This window comes from Peromyscus californicus, unplaced genomic scaffold (assembly GCF_007827085.1).
Source record: "Peromyscus californicus insignis strain IS unplaced genomic scaffold, ASM782708v3 Scaffold_4__1_contigs__length_199733344, whole genome shotgun sequence".
Lineage (NCBI taxonomy): Eukaryota > Metazoa > Chordata > Mammalia > Rodentia > Cricetidae > Peromyscus > Peromyscus californicus.
In genome coordinates, this window is record NW_026294562.1 from 104,820,422 (window position 1) to 104,833,345 (window position 12,924).

At 54.0% G+C, this 12,924-nt stretch overlaps 1 protein-coding gene across 1 annotated transcript in view; it reads left to right on the forward strand.

Moving 5' to 3' along the window:
* Myo7a (myosin VIIA) overlaps positions 1–12,924 on the forward strand; it is a 71,798-nt gene that overhangs the window by 29,454 nt on the left and 29,420 nt on the right. The window contains exons 15-21 of the mRNA XM_052712902.1: positions 733–839; positions 6,415–6,552; positions 8,385–8,543; positions 8,809–8,901; positions 10,713–10,807; positions 11,945–12,029; positions 12,534–12,752. Coding sequence (XP_052568862.1) covers positions 733–839; positions 6,415–6,552; positions 8,385–8,543; positions 8,809–8,901; positions 10,713–10,807; positions 11,945–12,029; positions 12,534–12,752 — 896 coding nt within the window. The remainder of the gene's footprint in view (positions 1–732; positions 840–6,414; positions 6,553–8,384; positions 8,544–8,808; positions 8,902–10,712; positions 10,808–11,944; positions 12,030–12,533; positions 12,753–12,924) is intronic.

Genomic DNA, 12,924 nt, shown 5'->3' on the forward strand with positions numbered 1-12,924 from the left:
AATAAGAGACTCTCACGTGTCCATCACCATGTCATGAGCAGGCCCAGGATCTGCCCTCAGGGGTGGTGGCCCAAGTCCTGTATTTAGCAATGTTCCACCCCTCAGGCATCTCTAGCCTGTGGATACCTCATCTCCTGCACCACCCTAGATCCTCTGTTGCTGAGAATGGCAGTGCCCTCTGGGTGTGGGGAGCCTTCCTGGGTTGGCACCAGGGTCTTGGGTTTGAGTGTGAACTCTCCCATGGCTTCACGGACATCCATTTGTCATATGGAGAAGGTAGTGAGTGCCTGTCCCAGAACGCAGGCGGGGATGACACTGTAAAATTCACTGTCCTGACTAGTTTGGAGGTGGTGGTCATCAGTTGCCTTACTGGTGGCTTATAGCATCTAGATGTGGTCTCTTTCAGGGGGTCGTGTGCCCTGGCATCTTAGTTTAAAAGGGCTGATAGTGGCTTAGGGATGGCCCAGTTGGGAAAGGAGCCTCGCTTTCTCCTTGAGACAGAGACCTCCTGTACTTGTTATATAGGCTGCGGGTGGGGATATGTGTTTGAGGGATTGCTCCTCATTTTCTCTGTGATCTTGGGTAAGTCAGTGTCCCCTCCAGGCCCAGGGCCCCGCACTGTGGAATGGATGTGGGTAAGTTAGGCGAATGCCCAAGGTCCTTCTGGCTCAGATGTTGCGGGTTTGGGGAGCCCTTGCTGGAGGAGTTATGACTGCTCTCTGCCACTGGCAGGCTTCCTGGAGAAGAACCGGGACACCCTGCATGGGGACATCATCCAGCTGGTCCACTCTTCCCGGAACAAGTTCATAAAACAGATTTTCCAGGCTGACGTCGCCATGGTAAGGCTGTTGGATGTCCCTGTGGGGAGAAGGGGCCTTGGAAGCCAGGCCTGAATCTAGACCCCACCCGAGTCTTATTTGTCCATGGAGCCCCTTGAACTTCAGCGTAGGAACCAGGGACAGGGCTTAGCTGGGGCTCTCGAAGGGAAGGCCTGTCAGATGCTGCTGTCTAGTCCTGCTCTACTGACCCAGGATGTGACTGGGGCATGAGGCTCAGAGAAGGGCTATGTGGGAGGTCACTTGGGACTTGGGACTGGCTTTACCATGGAGGTCCCCCAGCTAGACAGACACAAGGGGAGACATAGGATGGGTGTGGCATGTTGGCCACTCCAGACCCTGAGCTGATACAAGGGACCGCCTGCTCTGCCCCCTGTGAAGCCCAGCCGGTGTCACTTGGAGTTTATTGCTGCGCTGGCTGTTTGCCTTTCATTCCATTCCGTTCTGGGTCCCTGCTTCCTAAGGTCCAGGGGAGGGGAGCAGGGAGGCAGAGGCACCGTTCTCTGGTGCCGGTGCAGGTGTCTGAGCTGCTTGGGAGGGTGGCCAGAACCTTGACCTCTAGCCCAGGCCCACCCCATCCCATCTCAGTGGCCTTCCGCCCACGTCTCTTCTGCCTCACCTGCCTGTGGTTCCCCTTATAGTTTCTCTGTGGTTATTCATCGGGCACTGTCGGCCAGGCAGCGGCTTCCGTGAAGGTAAAAGCCCCAGCCTGGGGCCCAGGATGACCGTGGCGGGAGAGCTCAGCCTTATGGGGCTGACTCCAAGGGAGAGAGGGCTGGATTTTTTTTGTCTTTTGTGGAGTGTGGGTTTTTTTTGTGGAGTGGTTTTTGGAGTGGTTTTGGTATTTGAGTTGTGTGTGCTATAGTAGTCTCGGTTTCTTAAGGGGGAAACTGAGGTCCACAAGAAGGCTGAAGGAGGCTCCTAAGCCTTCTCTGCCTCACCCCTGTTATTATATGTCCTTCCATGTCCTTACACTAAGAACTCAGGGGGACTCCAAAGACATACTTAATTGTGGGCACAGGTGGTCTTCTGTTTTGCAGATTCAGGACTGAGGTCAAGAAGGGGGCTTCATTCACCTTAATGACACATCCTGGGGTGTGGGGTCAGCTAGGAAAGCTGCCTTGTTCCCACTGCAGGTCTTGGCTGCCATGATGCTTCCCATCCCAAAGGTGTTAGAGGCCCCCAGCTACTACACCAGCCCACCTCCTCTTTGTCTCTCTCTTCCCTGTTCCCTCTCTCCTCTCTGCCCAGTGCTGACCTCATATTTGGTCTGCTCCTGGGCCTTCCCAGATCTCTAGGATAGACTCAACACCCTGGGCATTAAGGGGAGGAGTATGTACCAAACCTGTCTAGATAGGAACTCCCTTCCCTCCTGTGGATGATTCTGGTCCCTGTACCGGTAACGCGCGCGCGCGCGCGCGCGCGCACACACACACACACACACACACACACACACACACGAAGCATTTTTTCCCCCTGGCTGTGATGCATATAGACACACTAGCAGTGATTGAATGTGACCTTGGACAAGTCCCTTCACTGTGCTGAGTCAGGTTCCAATGCTGATGTGATACAATATGTCATCTAGAATGGGTCAGGTGGCAAGAGTCTGTGAGTGTGTGTGTGTGTGTGTGTGTGTGTGTGTGTGTGTGTGTGCACGCGCATGTATGTGTATATATGTATGGAGGCCAGAAGGCCACCTCAGATAGTGTTCCTAAGAAGCCATACACCTTGTTTTTTGAGACAAGGTTTCTCGCTGACACGGAACTCACCAAGTAGGTTAAGCCGGCGGCCAGCAAGTCCCAGTTCTGTTTTGCCTGTCCCGTCTCCCTGGCACTGGGATTACAAGTGTGCACCACCTAACTCATCTTTTTGCTTGTGGGTGTGAGGGGTTTGAACTCGGGTCTCTACGCTTGCAAGGCAAGAACTGTACCAACTGAGTTATGCCCCCAGACCAAGAAAGGCCTGCAAGTTCTGGAGACTTGACTGCTCTCTTGTGGAATTGTCCCAAGACAGTGTCTTAGCCATAACGCTTCTGTCAGGGTGGAAGACCGCAGTGCTTGCTTACAGGAACCTAAGCCCTCAGCTTGGGTCAGTCCCCAGCCCCTGAGTTCTCACCCTTTGATTCTTGGGTCTGCTACCCCAGGGCAGTTCAGGCTTCACGACCTGCCCTGACCTACTGACATAGGGACCAGTGAAGTGGAGGAAGGCCACCTTCCCACATACGGGGTGCACCCAGATGAATGTCTCACCCCAGTCATGTCCACAGGACAGTTGCCCACTCCTGCCATGTGCCTGCTCATCGGCAGACACCTGACACCCTGAAGACTTCTGTCTTCCCTCAGATCTGTTTTGTACCCATTTCACAATAGCCTTTGGACTTTGGGCTTCAGTCTTTGCCTCATTCCCAAACACCCACAGATGACCCAGGAGTCTAATCACCAGGAAGGAGGCTGTCCCCGAATAAAACAGAACCAGATGAGAACCCCAATGGCCGAGACAGGGAGAGCAAACTCCACACACTCATTCACCCATTCACCCACATGTGCTCATTCACTCACCCACGCAGTCATTCACTTGTTCAATCTACAAATGCTACTGAGTCCCCTCCATAGGCCACACATGTCCTAGGTCCCAGGACGTAGCAGTGACCACATAGAAACAAAAAGAAACCAAACTGTGTTCTCGCTCTTGTGTTCTAGCAGAGGGGAACAGTGAGAGAGCCAATGAATGAATAAAGCATGCTGTGGGGGGTACGGAGAAGGACAGGGCGTAGTGGCAGGCCCTGTCATTGTGCATGAGGCTCAGGACAGGCCTTACTTGGAAATTTATAGGAAAGTGAAGGCTCTACCCCTCCCCCAGGGGGACTTTGCAGGGAGAGGGGTGTGCATGTGCAAAAGTCCCAAGTGTACCCCAGGCAGAACCAGGAGGCCAGTGTGCCAGAAAGGATACCAACAGATGGTAGGGACCAGAGGCTACTGGAGTAGATCCTGGGGCTATTATGGATCCTTGCAGGACCCTGGGCTTTCCTTGGTGTGAACTTGGATGTTTGAGTGAGGAGGGATGTGGCTGATTTCCTCACCCAGGCCCCAGCTGCTGTGTGAATGGAGTTGTTAGTGCTGGGTGTGGTGACAGGTGGGGCGGGGGGTTTAAGTGGGGAAATGGGAGAGCTCGGCTGAGGCTGGACCCAGCTAATGGGGAATGTGATGGCATCAGATCCTGGGGAGGACCTGCAAGTTTGTCCCTTATGAGAGAAGGGGAATGAGGGGAGTTCCTAAGGGTTTGGCTTGCACAGCTGCAAGGGAGACAGTCTATGCGCCATGGAGGACAGGTGACCAAGGTGTTGGTGTGTGTCCTGGTGCACACGTAGCAGTGAGTGTGCCCAGGCCCTGGTGACATAGCAGTGAGCAAGGCAGACCCAGCCTGTTGTCAGAAGGGGACAGCCTCAAGATGACAGAATCTTGAAGGGTGTGTGTGCCCTGTTCAGTGTTGTATGTGTTCTCAGTATCTATGAAGGGTGTGTGTGCCCTGTTCAGTGTTGTATGTGTTCTCAGTATCTATGTCCTGTGTGTACCTGTGCCACATAGTGAGCATGCAATGTGCATGTTCTGCATGTGCATGCAGGGTGTGCTGTGTGGGAAGTGTGGTATGTGCTCTTAGTGTGTGCACATCATATATATGCATGAGTGCTACATAGTATACTTGCTGTGTGTGGTGGGTGCTGTGAGGGATGCATATGGTGCATGTATGCTCAGAGTATGCACGCCATGAGTGCTCTATGGTGTATGTTCAGCAAGTGTGCCGAGCATTGTATTCTTAGCATGTGTGTGTCATACGTGTGCATTTGTGCTGCATAGTTATGCATGCTGTGTGCGAATTAAATGCATTGTCTTGTGGGCTATGCATTTTGTGAGTGATTTGTGTGGTATATACATGCTCGGTGTGGGCAAGTCATGTTTGCTGTATGGTGTGCATGCTGTATGCATGTTACATGTGTGCATGTGGGTGTTTGTGTGGTGTCTGCATGCTCAGATGTTGCCTGTGTGAATAATGCTGTATGTTGTGTGTGTGTGTGTGTGTGTGTGTGTGTGTGTGTGTGTGTGTGTGTGGTGTGTGTATGGTTTGTGTGGATGTGTGTACTTGGTGCATGTATACACTACATATGCATATAGTGTGCATTGTGTGTGCTCCGTCTTATGGGCCACATGCTCAGTATGTGTGTGCTGTTGCTGAATCAAGAACCCTGCTGGGCCAGAGCAGACATCACGCTATCCCTAAATCAATCCCCTGGGCAAAATTTTGAATGTTCTGCAGTGGAACTTAAGATGAAAAATACTTCATGTTTCAGAACGAAAAACATTTGCTTTCCTGCGGGGTTCATTAGACGCTATGACATGGCACCTGGATTTAGTGCTGGTTAAGCACCTTGACCCCCCCCACACACACACACAACACCTCACACATGTGCTCTGCACCCCAGATTTTAAAGTAGTTGTTGTATATGTATATATGTGTGCCTTAGCGTACGTAAATGCACCACATGTAGGCAGGAGTCTTCAGAGTCAGAAGAGGCTGTCAGGTACCCCAGAGTTTTGATGCTAAAGGATGTGATTGAATTATAACTCTAAAAATACAAAATCTTACAATGAAATCAAGTTTGCTAATGAGTTCTCACACAAAGATGGCCCGGAAAACAGTATCTGGTGGTACTGTGTTCTCTCTGAGTTCTGCCATGTTCCAGAAGGTTTACTTCCTGTTTGCTTGACCTCAGGTCATCCCTAGTCCCCCTGCTCCCTACTATTTTAAATGTCCTGAGAGGCACCGTGTAGGCAGGGATTGCAGTCACACACACACACACAACACACACGAACACATGCACACACGCACACCCACACACACACATACACACCATGGCTCATACAGCAGCCAGGAGAACAACACCCTATCTTTGCAGGAAGATTATCCAGGTCACCCACACTGCCTCCAGCCTGCCGCTAATCCTACAAGCAGAGCAGGGGCGGTCATGAGCTGTGCTGGCTCCTCCAAGGCTCCCAGAGGGTGTAGTGACCACCCCAGGGGGCTGCTTATTGCGCTTGAACTCTCCTCCTCATCCTGCCGGAGGGGTAGATGGAATATTCACTTAGGAACCAATGGAGACTCAGCATCCTTTAGTGGTCGGCCTGGGCCATATATGGGGTTTGAATTTAGGTTTGCTTAAATCCTGTATTTAAGACGACCCCAGCATCCTGAGGATATCAAGTCTAAACTCCTCATTTATACAGGGAGGGCATAGACTCAGAGATGGGCTGCTCCTGGCCCAGAGTCTCCCAGCTGATGGTGGGGGGCCCAGAGGGACACTATTGGAGGTCTTAGGGAGCGAGATCTCTGGAGTGGGTGTCTGAGGTCCACGCTCCATCCCGGACCAGGGGTGTCACAGGAAATCACCAACTACCCATCTACTCAGGCTCTGGCCTTGGTGACCTTCCCTGGTGCTTCCCTCCCTTTTGGACAGCTGCTGGAGGGTGGGAGGGGGAAGGCGTGGCCCCTCCCATCACTGTCTGTCTGTCCCCTGCCACAGGGTGCTGAGACCAGGAAGCGCTCGCCTACACTCAGCAGCCAGTTCAAGCGGTCGCTGGAGCTGCTGATGCGCACACTGGGCGCCTGCCAGCCCTTTTTCGTCCGCTGCATCAAACCCAATGAGTTCAAGAAGCCCATGGTGAGCCTTGGAGGGGAAGCAGCGGGAGGTGGGGGCGAGACGGTCGCAGTGGGTGGGCAGTGCAAGGTCTTGTCCTCTCTCGGGACCAGGTGGCTTGTAAAAGAAGGTCTCAAGGTGCTGGGGTTCCAGGGGCTCCTCCACTCCATAGCCATGTAACCCCGCCTTTGCTACTTCCCAGCTGAGTGGTTGCACATACGCCATGCACTGCCCTGTGCCTCAGTTTCTTTGCGAAAGAAAACAGGAGCCATCACAGCCACCTCTTCCCTGAGATCATGTCTGAAGATTGCCGGGTGCCTATTAAGTGCTTAGTAAATAGCAGTGTGGCTCACTGCTGCGGCCCCTCCTTGGAAAGTTCTCCCGCTTTTAGTTCAGCGTTCACCCCCTTCGAGAAGTCCCTCTGGACTCCTTTGCCTGGAGGCCCTTCTTTTTGACTCTTAGTGACAGCACTTGTTAGTCCTTCCATAGGCGGGGTACAGCCCCCTTCAGCAAGCTGTCCATAAGGAAGCGGCAGTCAGGAAAGAATTAGAATTGTCACATGGGGTCTCAAAGATATTGAGGGGCTTCATTCCACAGGCTCCCTAGCCAGTGCAGGCCCAGAGAGGTATTGTTTATGCAGAAAAGGAGAGAGGGCCAGGGGAAGCTGGGTGTGGGACTTAGGGAGGGAGGGAAGGCTGGGGAAAGTGGCCCAGAGGGAGAGGAAATGGGCTGCGGAAGCTGGCCTTCCGCACACACTGTCCCCGCCAGGAAATCATTTCCCAGAGTGGGTGAGTCCTGTCCCCTTCAGACCTCGGGTCCCCCTCTGGAGCAGGGCGGGCAGGATGACAGGGCTGGGCGCTGGCTCCCCGGGACCTTTTCCTAGCCAGGCCTTTTGATGTCTGTGGCCTCCCCCTTTTCAGTAGCCTCCTTACCTGCCTCTGTCTCCAGCTTCCCACTGTCTGCCACCACCCTTTCACCACACTGATAATGACACCATTGGTGTTCTTTTGAGATATGATCTCTCTATGTAACCCTCCCTGGCCTAGAACCTGCTATATACATCAGCAACTGGGATATAGGCTCTCACAGGGATCCACCTGCCTCTGTCTCCTGTCGGGATAAAAGGCGTGCGCCACCACTGCCCACCTTGGCATTATTCTTAAAGCAAATCTTGCCCCATATGCCACCGCTGCAAACCCTCCCTGGCTCCTGCCACTTATGGGACGAGGCCCAGACTCCTAGCCTGGTCTCAGAAGGCCCCTGGATCCGCTTTCTCAATTTTCTTTCCATCTGAACCCCAGCTGTAGTCCTGCCCTGGAGCCATCGACTACCATGTGTCAGTTTGAAAAAACATGCCTCTTCCTAAAGGCACTTCCTAAGGCCAGCCCCTGGAGCGTGGTTTAAATAACCGTGGATCTGTAGTGGAAGCCACATGGAGGGCAGTTATATGGCGTACCCTCATGGCAGCCTGCACTGTGCCCTGGCCTAGGCTCTTCAGCCCCTTCCACGTTCCCACAGCAGGTCTTGCACTTTCAAGCTTCTATCCCTCCCCACATGCTCACTCTCCTCCAGTCTTGGAAGACCCTTCCCTCAGCATCCGTGGAACCTCATGTCTCACAAGGGACGCAAACCTACGTCTTTTCTGTGATCTGATCCCTGAGCACACGGTCGTCCCTCCAGCAGGCCCTCACTTATGCTGCCCCCTGGGTTTGACTGACAGTCCTGGGCTCCTGCCCGGCTTTGCTCCCCATGATCCCAGAAGCCCTGTGTCTCTCCATCTGTGCTGATCAGCCGCAGGGCAGGGCTAGCATCCCAGTCCTGGCCTTGCCCTGATGCCCTTGGTTCCGGCCCGGCAGCTCTTCGACCGACACCTGTGTGTACGGCAGCTGCGCTATTCAGGCATGATGGAGACGATCCGCATCCGGCGTGCGGGCTACCCCATCCGCTACAGCTTTGTGGAGTTTGTGGAGCGCTACCGGGTGCTGCTGCCTGGAGTGAAGCCGGCATACAAGCAGGTACAAGGTCGGGTACCCCCACAGGGGAGAGGACCCCAGTCACATCGGTACTGCTGCGGAGACGGGGCAGATGGAAGGACATATTCGAAGACCTCAGCTGTCAGGTTGTCCTCTAGTTGAGGAGAAAACAGATGTCCGCAGAAGGCAGGGTCAGGCTGGGTCAATCGCATAGCCAGACAGGGACAGACATGACCCCCAATCTTGAGAAGGACACTTGGGGGCCTTTCTGTTGGCTATACTGTCAGTATCTTTGTCTTCCACCCAGGGTGACCTCCGAGGGACATGCCAGCGCATGGCCGAGGCTGTGCTGGGCACACATGATGACTGGCAGATCGGCAAAACCAAGATCTTTCTGAAGGTGAGCGCAGTCTGTCCTGGCTGCCACGGCTCTGCCATGTCCAGAGCCCTCCCCACACATGGGATGTTTCTGAGGGGGTTGCAGGGCATCTTGATGGATGTGTGAGCATTAGAGATAATTAATGGGGCCAGGTGTGGGCCCTAGGTTAGAGTCAGATGACCAGAGGTGGGTTGCCTTGTCAGACCCATGGCAGGGACTCAAACCCCGGCCTGTGGTTCTTAGCCTGGGGGCTGAGGACAAGTCTCTGAGTATTTCTGCCTACTCTTCTGTCTGTGACAGGCTGGGCCTGGGATGGTCTAGAGTGGACTTCAGGTCCCTTCTTGTGGTTTTCTGCAGGCAGGGTTCAGGAGGGTCAGCTGTGCACTGTCATCTAGGGCTCTGTCTCAGCAGCCAGGTACAGCTAGGGTTCCTGGCTCCCACAGCCTCCTAGGCAATGGTGAGAGAGAGAGCAAGACCTGGGCCTGAGCAGTCACGGCCCTGGAGAGCCTCTGCACAGGGACAGTGTGGGCTTCCTTATTTCTATTTCCTCTGTTCTGGTGACAGCAGGGCCCCTCCTCTGTGGGGGCAGGGCTGAACGCAGGGCAGCTGGGAGAAGAGAGAGGAGGAAGCAGCCTTTAGTGGGGTCTTGTTGGAGAGGTCTAGCTAACTCCCCTCGGTGAGGGCTTTGAGTCAGCCTCTGCATCCCCCATGTCCTGTTTCTGCATTGGGAAACATGTTTGTGTCCCCTCTGGTTCCTGACTGCTGGCTGGAGAGTGAGTTCTGTGTGTCAGGCCTCCCTCCTACTGTCTGCCTGCTAGTAGTGTGGGATAGGAAGTCTCGTGCCCAATTCACAGAGAGAAGTGAGTGACTGAAGTCAGACTGAGGGATGCAGGGAACAGACTACTGACCTGGGATGGTCAAGTGCCAGGCATGTGTTGGCAGAGAGAACAGACAGAGTCATGATGTCATCTAGCACCAGAAGAATCAGAGGGACCCCATTGCCCCCATGGTCAACCATCTGTACTCTTTAGGAATACTTCAAGAGCCTGCATGTCCCACCCCAGCCATTCATTCATCCATCCACCCATCTGTCCATTCATCCGTTCACTGAGAAGGCCATGGCTGAGTCTCACCCTGTGTCTGTGATTATTAGATGGATGTTTATCTTCCCCTTGTGAGACTCAAAGGCCAGGCTTCCAATGAAGGATACAACAGCCTGGTCTTTCTGTAGCTCCGCCACACCACCTAGCACTATGCCTACCCATGGACCATTCCATCTATATATGTATTGATGAACCAGTGACATTTCAACTTTCATCCGACAGGCAGGAGGACTGGGTTTGGGAATGAGGAGAAGGGCTGGAGATGTCAGTGGGGCCTGGAGTGGTCTTGAGTACCAGGGTGAGGCATATGCTGTGGCGTATGTTTGGAAGGTCATAGGAAGGTTGTCTGACTCGTGTGAAGGAGAGGGTCAGAGGAAAATGATAGACACCAGGAGAGTCCTGGTAAGGAGCGTGCCACCAAAATCCTGGAGAGAAAAGATTACAGAGTGCAGGGCTGAAATGGTAACAGAAGAAGCCAGGATGTGATATTGTTGAGTCTCTTCCCCCAGTCTAGTGAAATGAGGTGCCTCTGGCTCCTCTGGTCCCCTCCCCCCTGGCCTTTGAGGAATAGCCATAATCTCTGGTGGCTGTAGGAAGTCACTGCACAGGTTCCAGCAGGGTTAGGTTCACATAGAGCCCTAAGCCTGAGTTATGGCAGAAAGAAGGCAGGTCCTACCTGGACTGAGCAGGTAGTCTTGGGAGACATTGCTCAGGAGCTCTGCCTTTCAGGACCACCACGACATGTTGCTGGAGGTGGAGAGGGACAAGGCCATCACAGACAGAGTCATCCTCCTCCAGAAGGTCATCCGGGGCTTCAAAGACAGGTCTGTGTCAACAGCTTCTGCTCCCTTAGCACCCCCACTGTGAATGTGCTTGGCTCGCCTCTGCTCCCACATGGACACAAGAACAAACGTGTAAACCCATGGTGCACACACAGAAGCCATCACATACATGCATGGCATGCACATGTGATCACAAGATCATCCAGAAACACAGGTTTGTACAAGGTTTACAAAGCTCTGCCATGGCACATAAACCAGACCACACGGTAGCTGGTCCCTCCTGCACATGTGGAGGCAGGAGGAGCGTTCATCGATGTTTTATAAGTTACAGGGTGTAGCTCATATTCTACATTAAGGGCATGCATATACCTGTGATGGTCCGCGCATAGGCAAGACCAATTCTAGAGTGCGGTTCAGGTGTGACAGAAACCCACAGTCTGCCTCCTCTGCAGTTCATCTGGTCCCTCCCTCCCTCCCTTCCTCCCTCCTTCCCTCCCTCCCTCCCTCCCTTCCTCCTTCTCTAGCAGCCTCTTCCCCTTCACCTTCCTTTCCTCCGGTTCTCGACACCATCCACCCGCCAGCTGGCTCTCCGCCTCGTGTCTCCACCCACATGAGCATGCTGGCCCTGGAGTGCTGGCTTGTGCCACGACATGTCCGCCCTTCTCTCCTGTGTTTCCTTATTCCCCGCAAACGCTGCTGCTGTGTGGCCTCTGTCCCCATCAAGCCAGAGGTGACTGGTGTCTGGGAAGCAGCCTACTGTGTGCAGGAGAACAGCACCGGGCTCTTCAGAGGCAGGCGGTGATGGGGCTCTGGCTGCAGCCTCCCAGGTCTCAGCATCCTCACCTACAAAGCGAAGGAGTCGGACAATTAAAAGCTCTCTCTCTTTCACGTTCTCATTGATTTGGCCACATATCCACTCATTCAACAAGCATCTTTATAATTTCTGCTTTAAAGGCCTCATGTGCTAAGCCTACCAGGCAGGAAGGATAGGCATGATGCCTCATCTCTTCCAGTTTGGTAGCGCTGTGGTACAGAGAGGTTCTGTGCCTCAACCAAGATCACATAGCTTGGCGATCACAGGACAGGGGCTCAGTGTGCTGTCCAGGCACACCTGGGCCCTGGCTGACTCTGGCCACCAGCTGTTTGCTCTGGGGTCACCCATCACTGCCTCCCCTTCAGGTCCAACTTCCTGAAACTGAAGAGTGCCGCCACACTGATCCAGAGGCACTGGCGGGGTCACTACTGTAGAAGAAACTATGAGCTGGTAAGCCCCCCTTCCCCAGATCCTACTGGCCCTGCCGTGGAAGGGCTGTGTTACCTTGGTAACAGGACTTGACCTGAATCCAGGGATGCCCCAGCCACCCCTACTTTCCCTTCAGTCAGAGCCCTGGCCTAGCTCTAGCGGCTCTCCCCGTGGCTTTTTATTATTTTATTTTATCTTTTGAGCTTTTCTCTTGGAATATTTTGGTGGGTTAAAGCATGATGAGACTGAGACCTTTGGAAGATCCAGGAGAGGCCTGGTCACAAGCAGCTCTGGGACATCTGGCTGCAGCCTGGACTTGATTTAGGGAGGTGGGCTAAAAAGGACACTGGTTAATTAAGACTGGAGTTCCTGGAAGGAGGCAGGCCTCACTGTGGGGTCCTGTTTGAATGACACAGGTACCTTGGTGGAGCCAGTCTGATGGAGGCTTGTGCACTGGATGTTGCTGCTGGCTTCATCCATCTGGGCTGGAGCTCAGGTCTGAGCATGGCTTGCTGTTCTTTGCAGATGCGTCTTGGCTTCCTGCGGCTGCAGGCCCTGCACCGCTCCCGGAAGCTGCACCAGCAGTACCGCTTGGCCAGACAGCGCATAATAAAGTTCCAGGCCCGCTGCCGAGCCTACCTGGTGCGCAAGGCCTTCCGCCACCGCCTCTGGGCAGTGATCACCGTGCAGGCCTATGCCCGAGGCATGATCGCCCGCCGGCTACACAGGCGCCTCCGGGCCGAGGTGAGGGGTTTCCTGAGCCCCAAGAGTGGGTGGCTTGTAGGTGTGTGCTGCCCCACGCAGGTATCTCCCCACCCCTGTCCTGGTGCTGGCTGAGGAAGTCAAAGCCAGAAGAGAGGCTTTTGACTTTGCCTGATCTCAAGATGGACCAGAGACTGAGGCCCAGGTCCCTGGT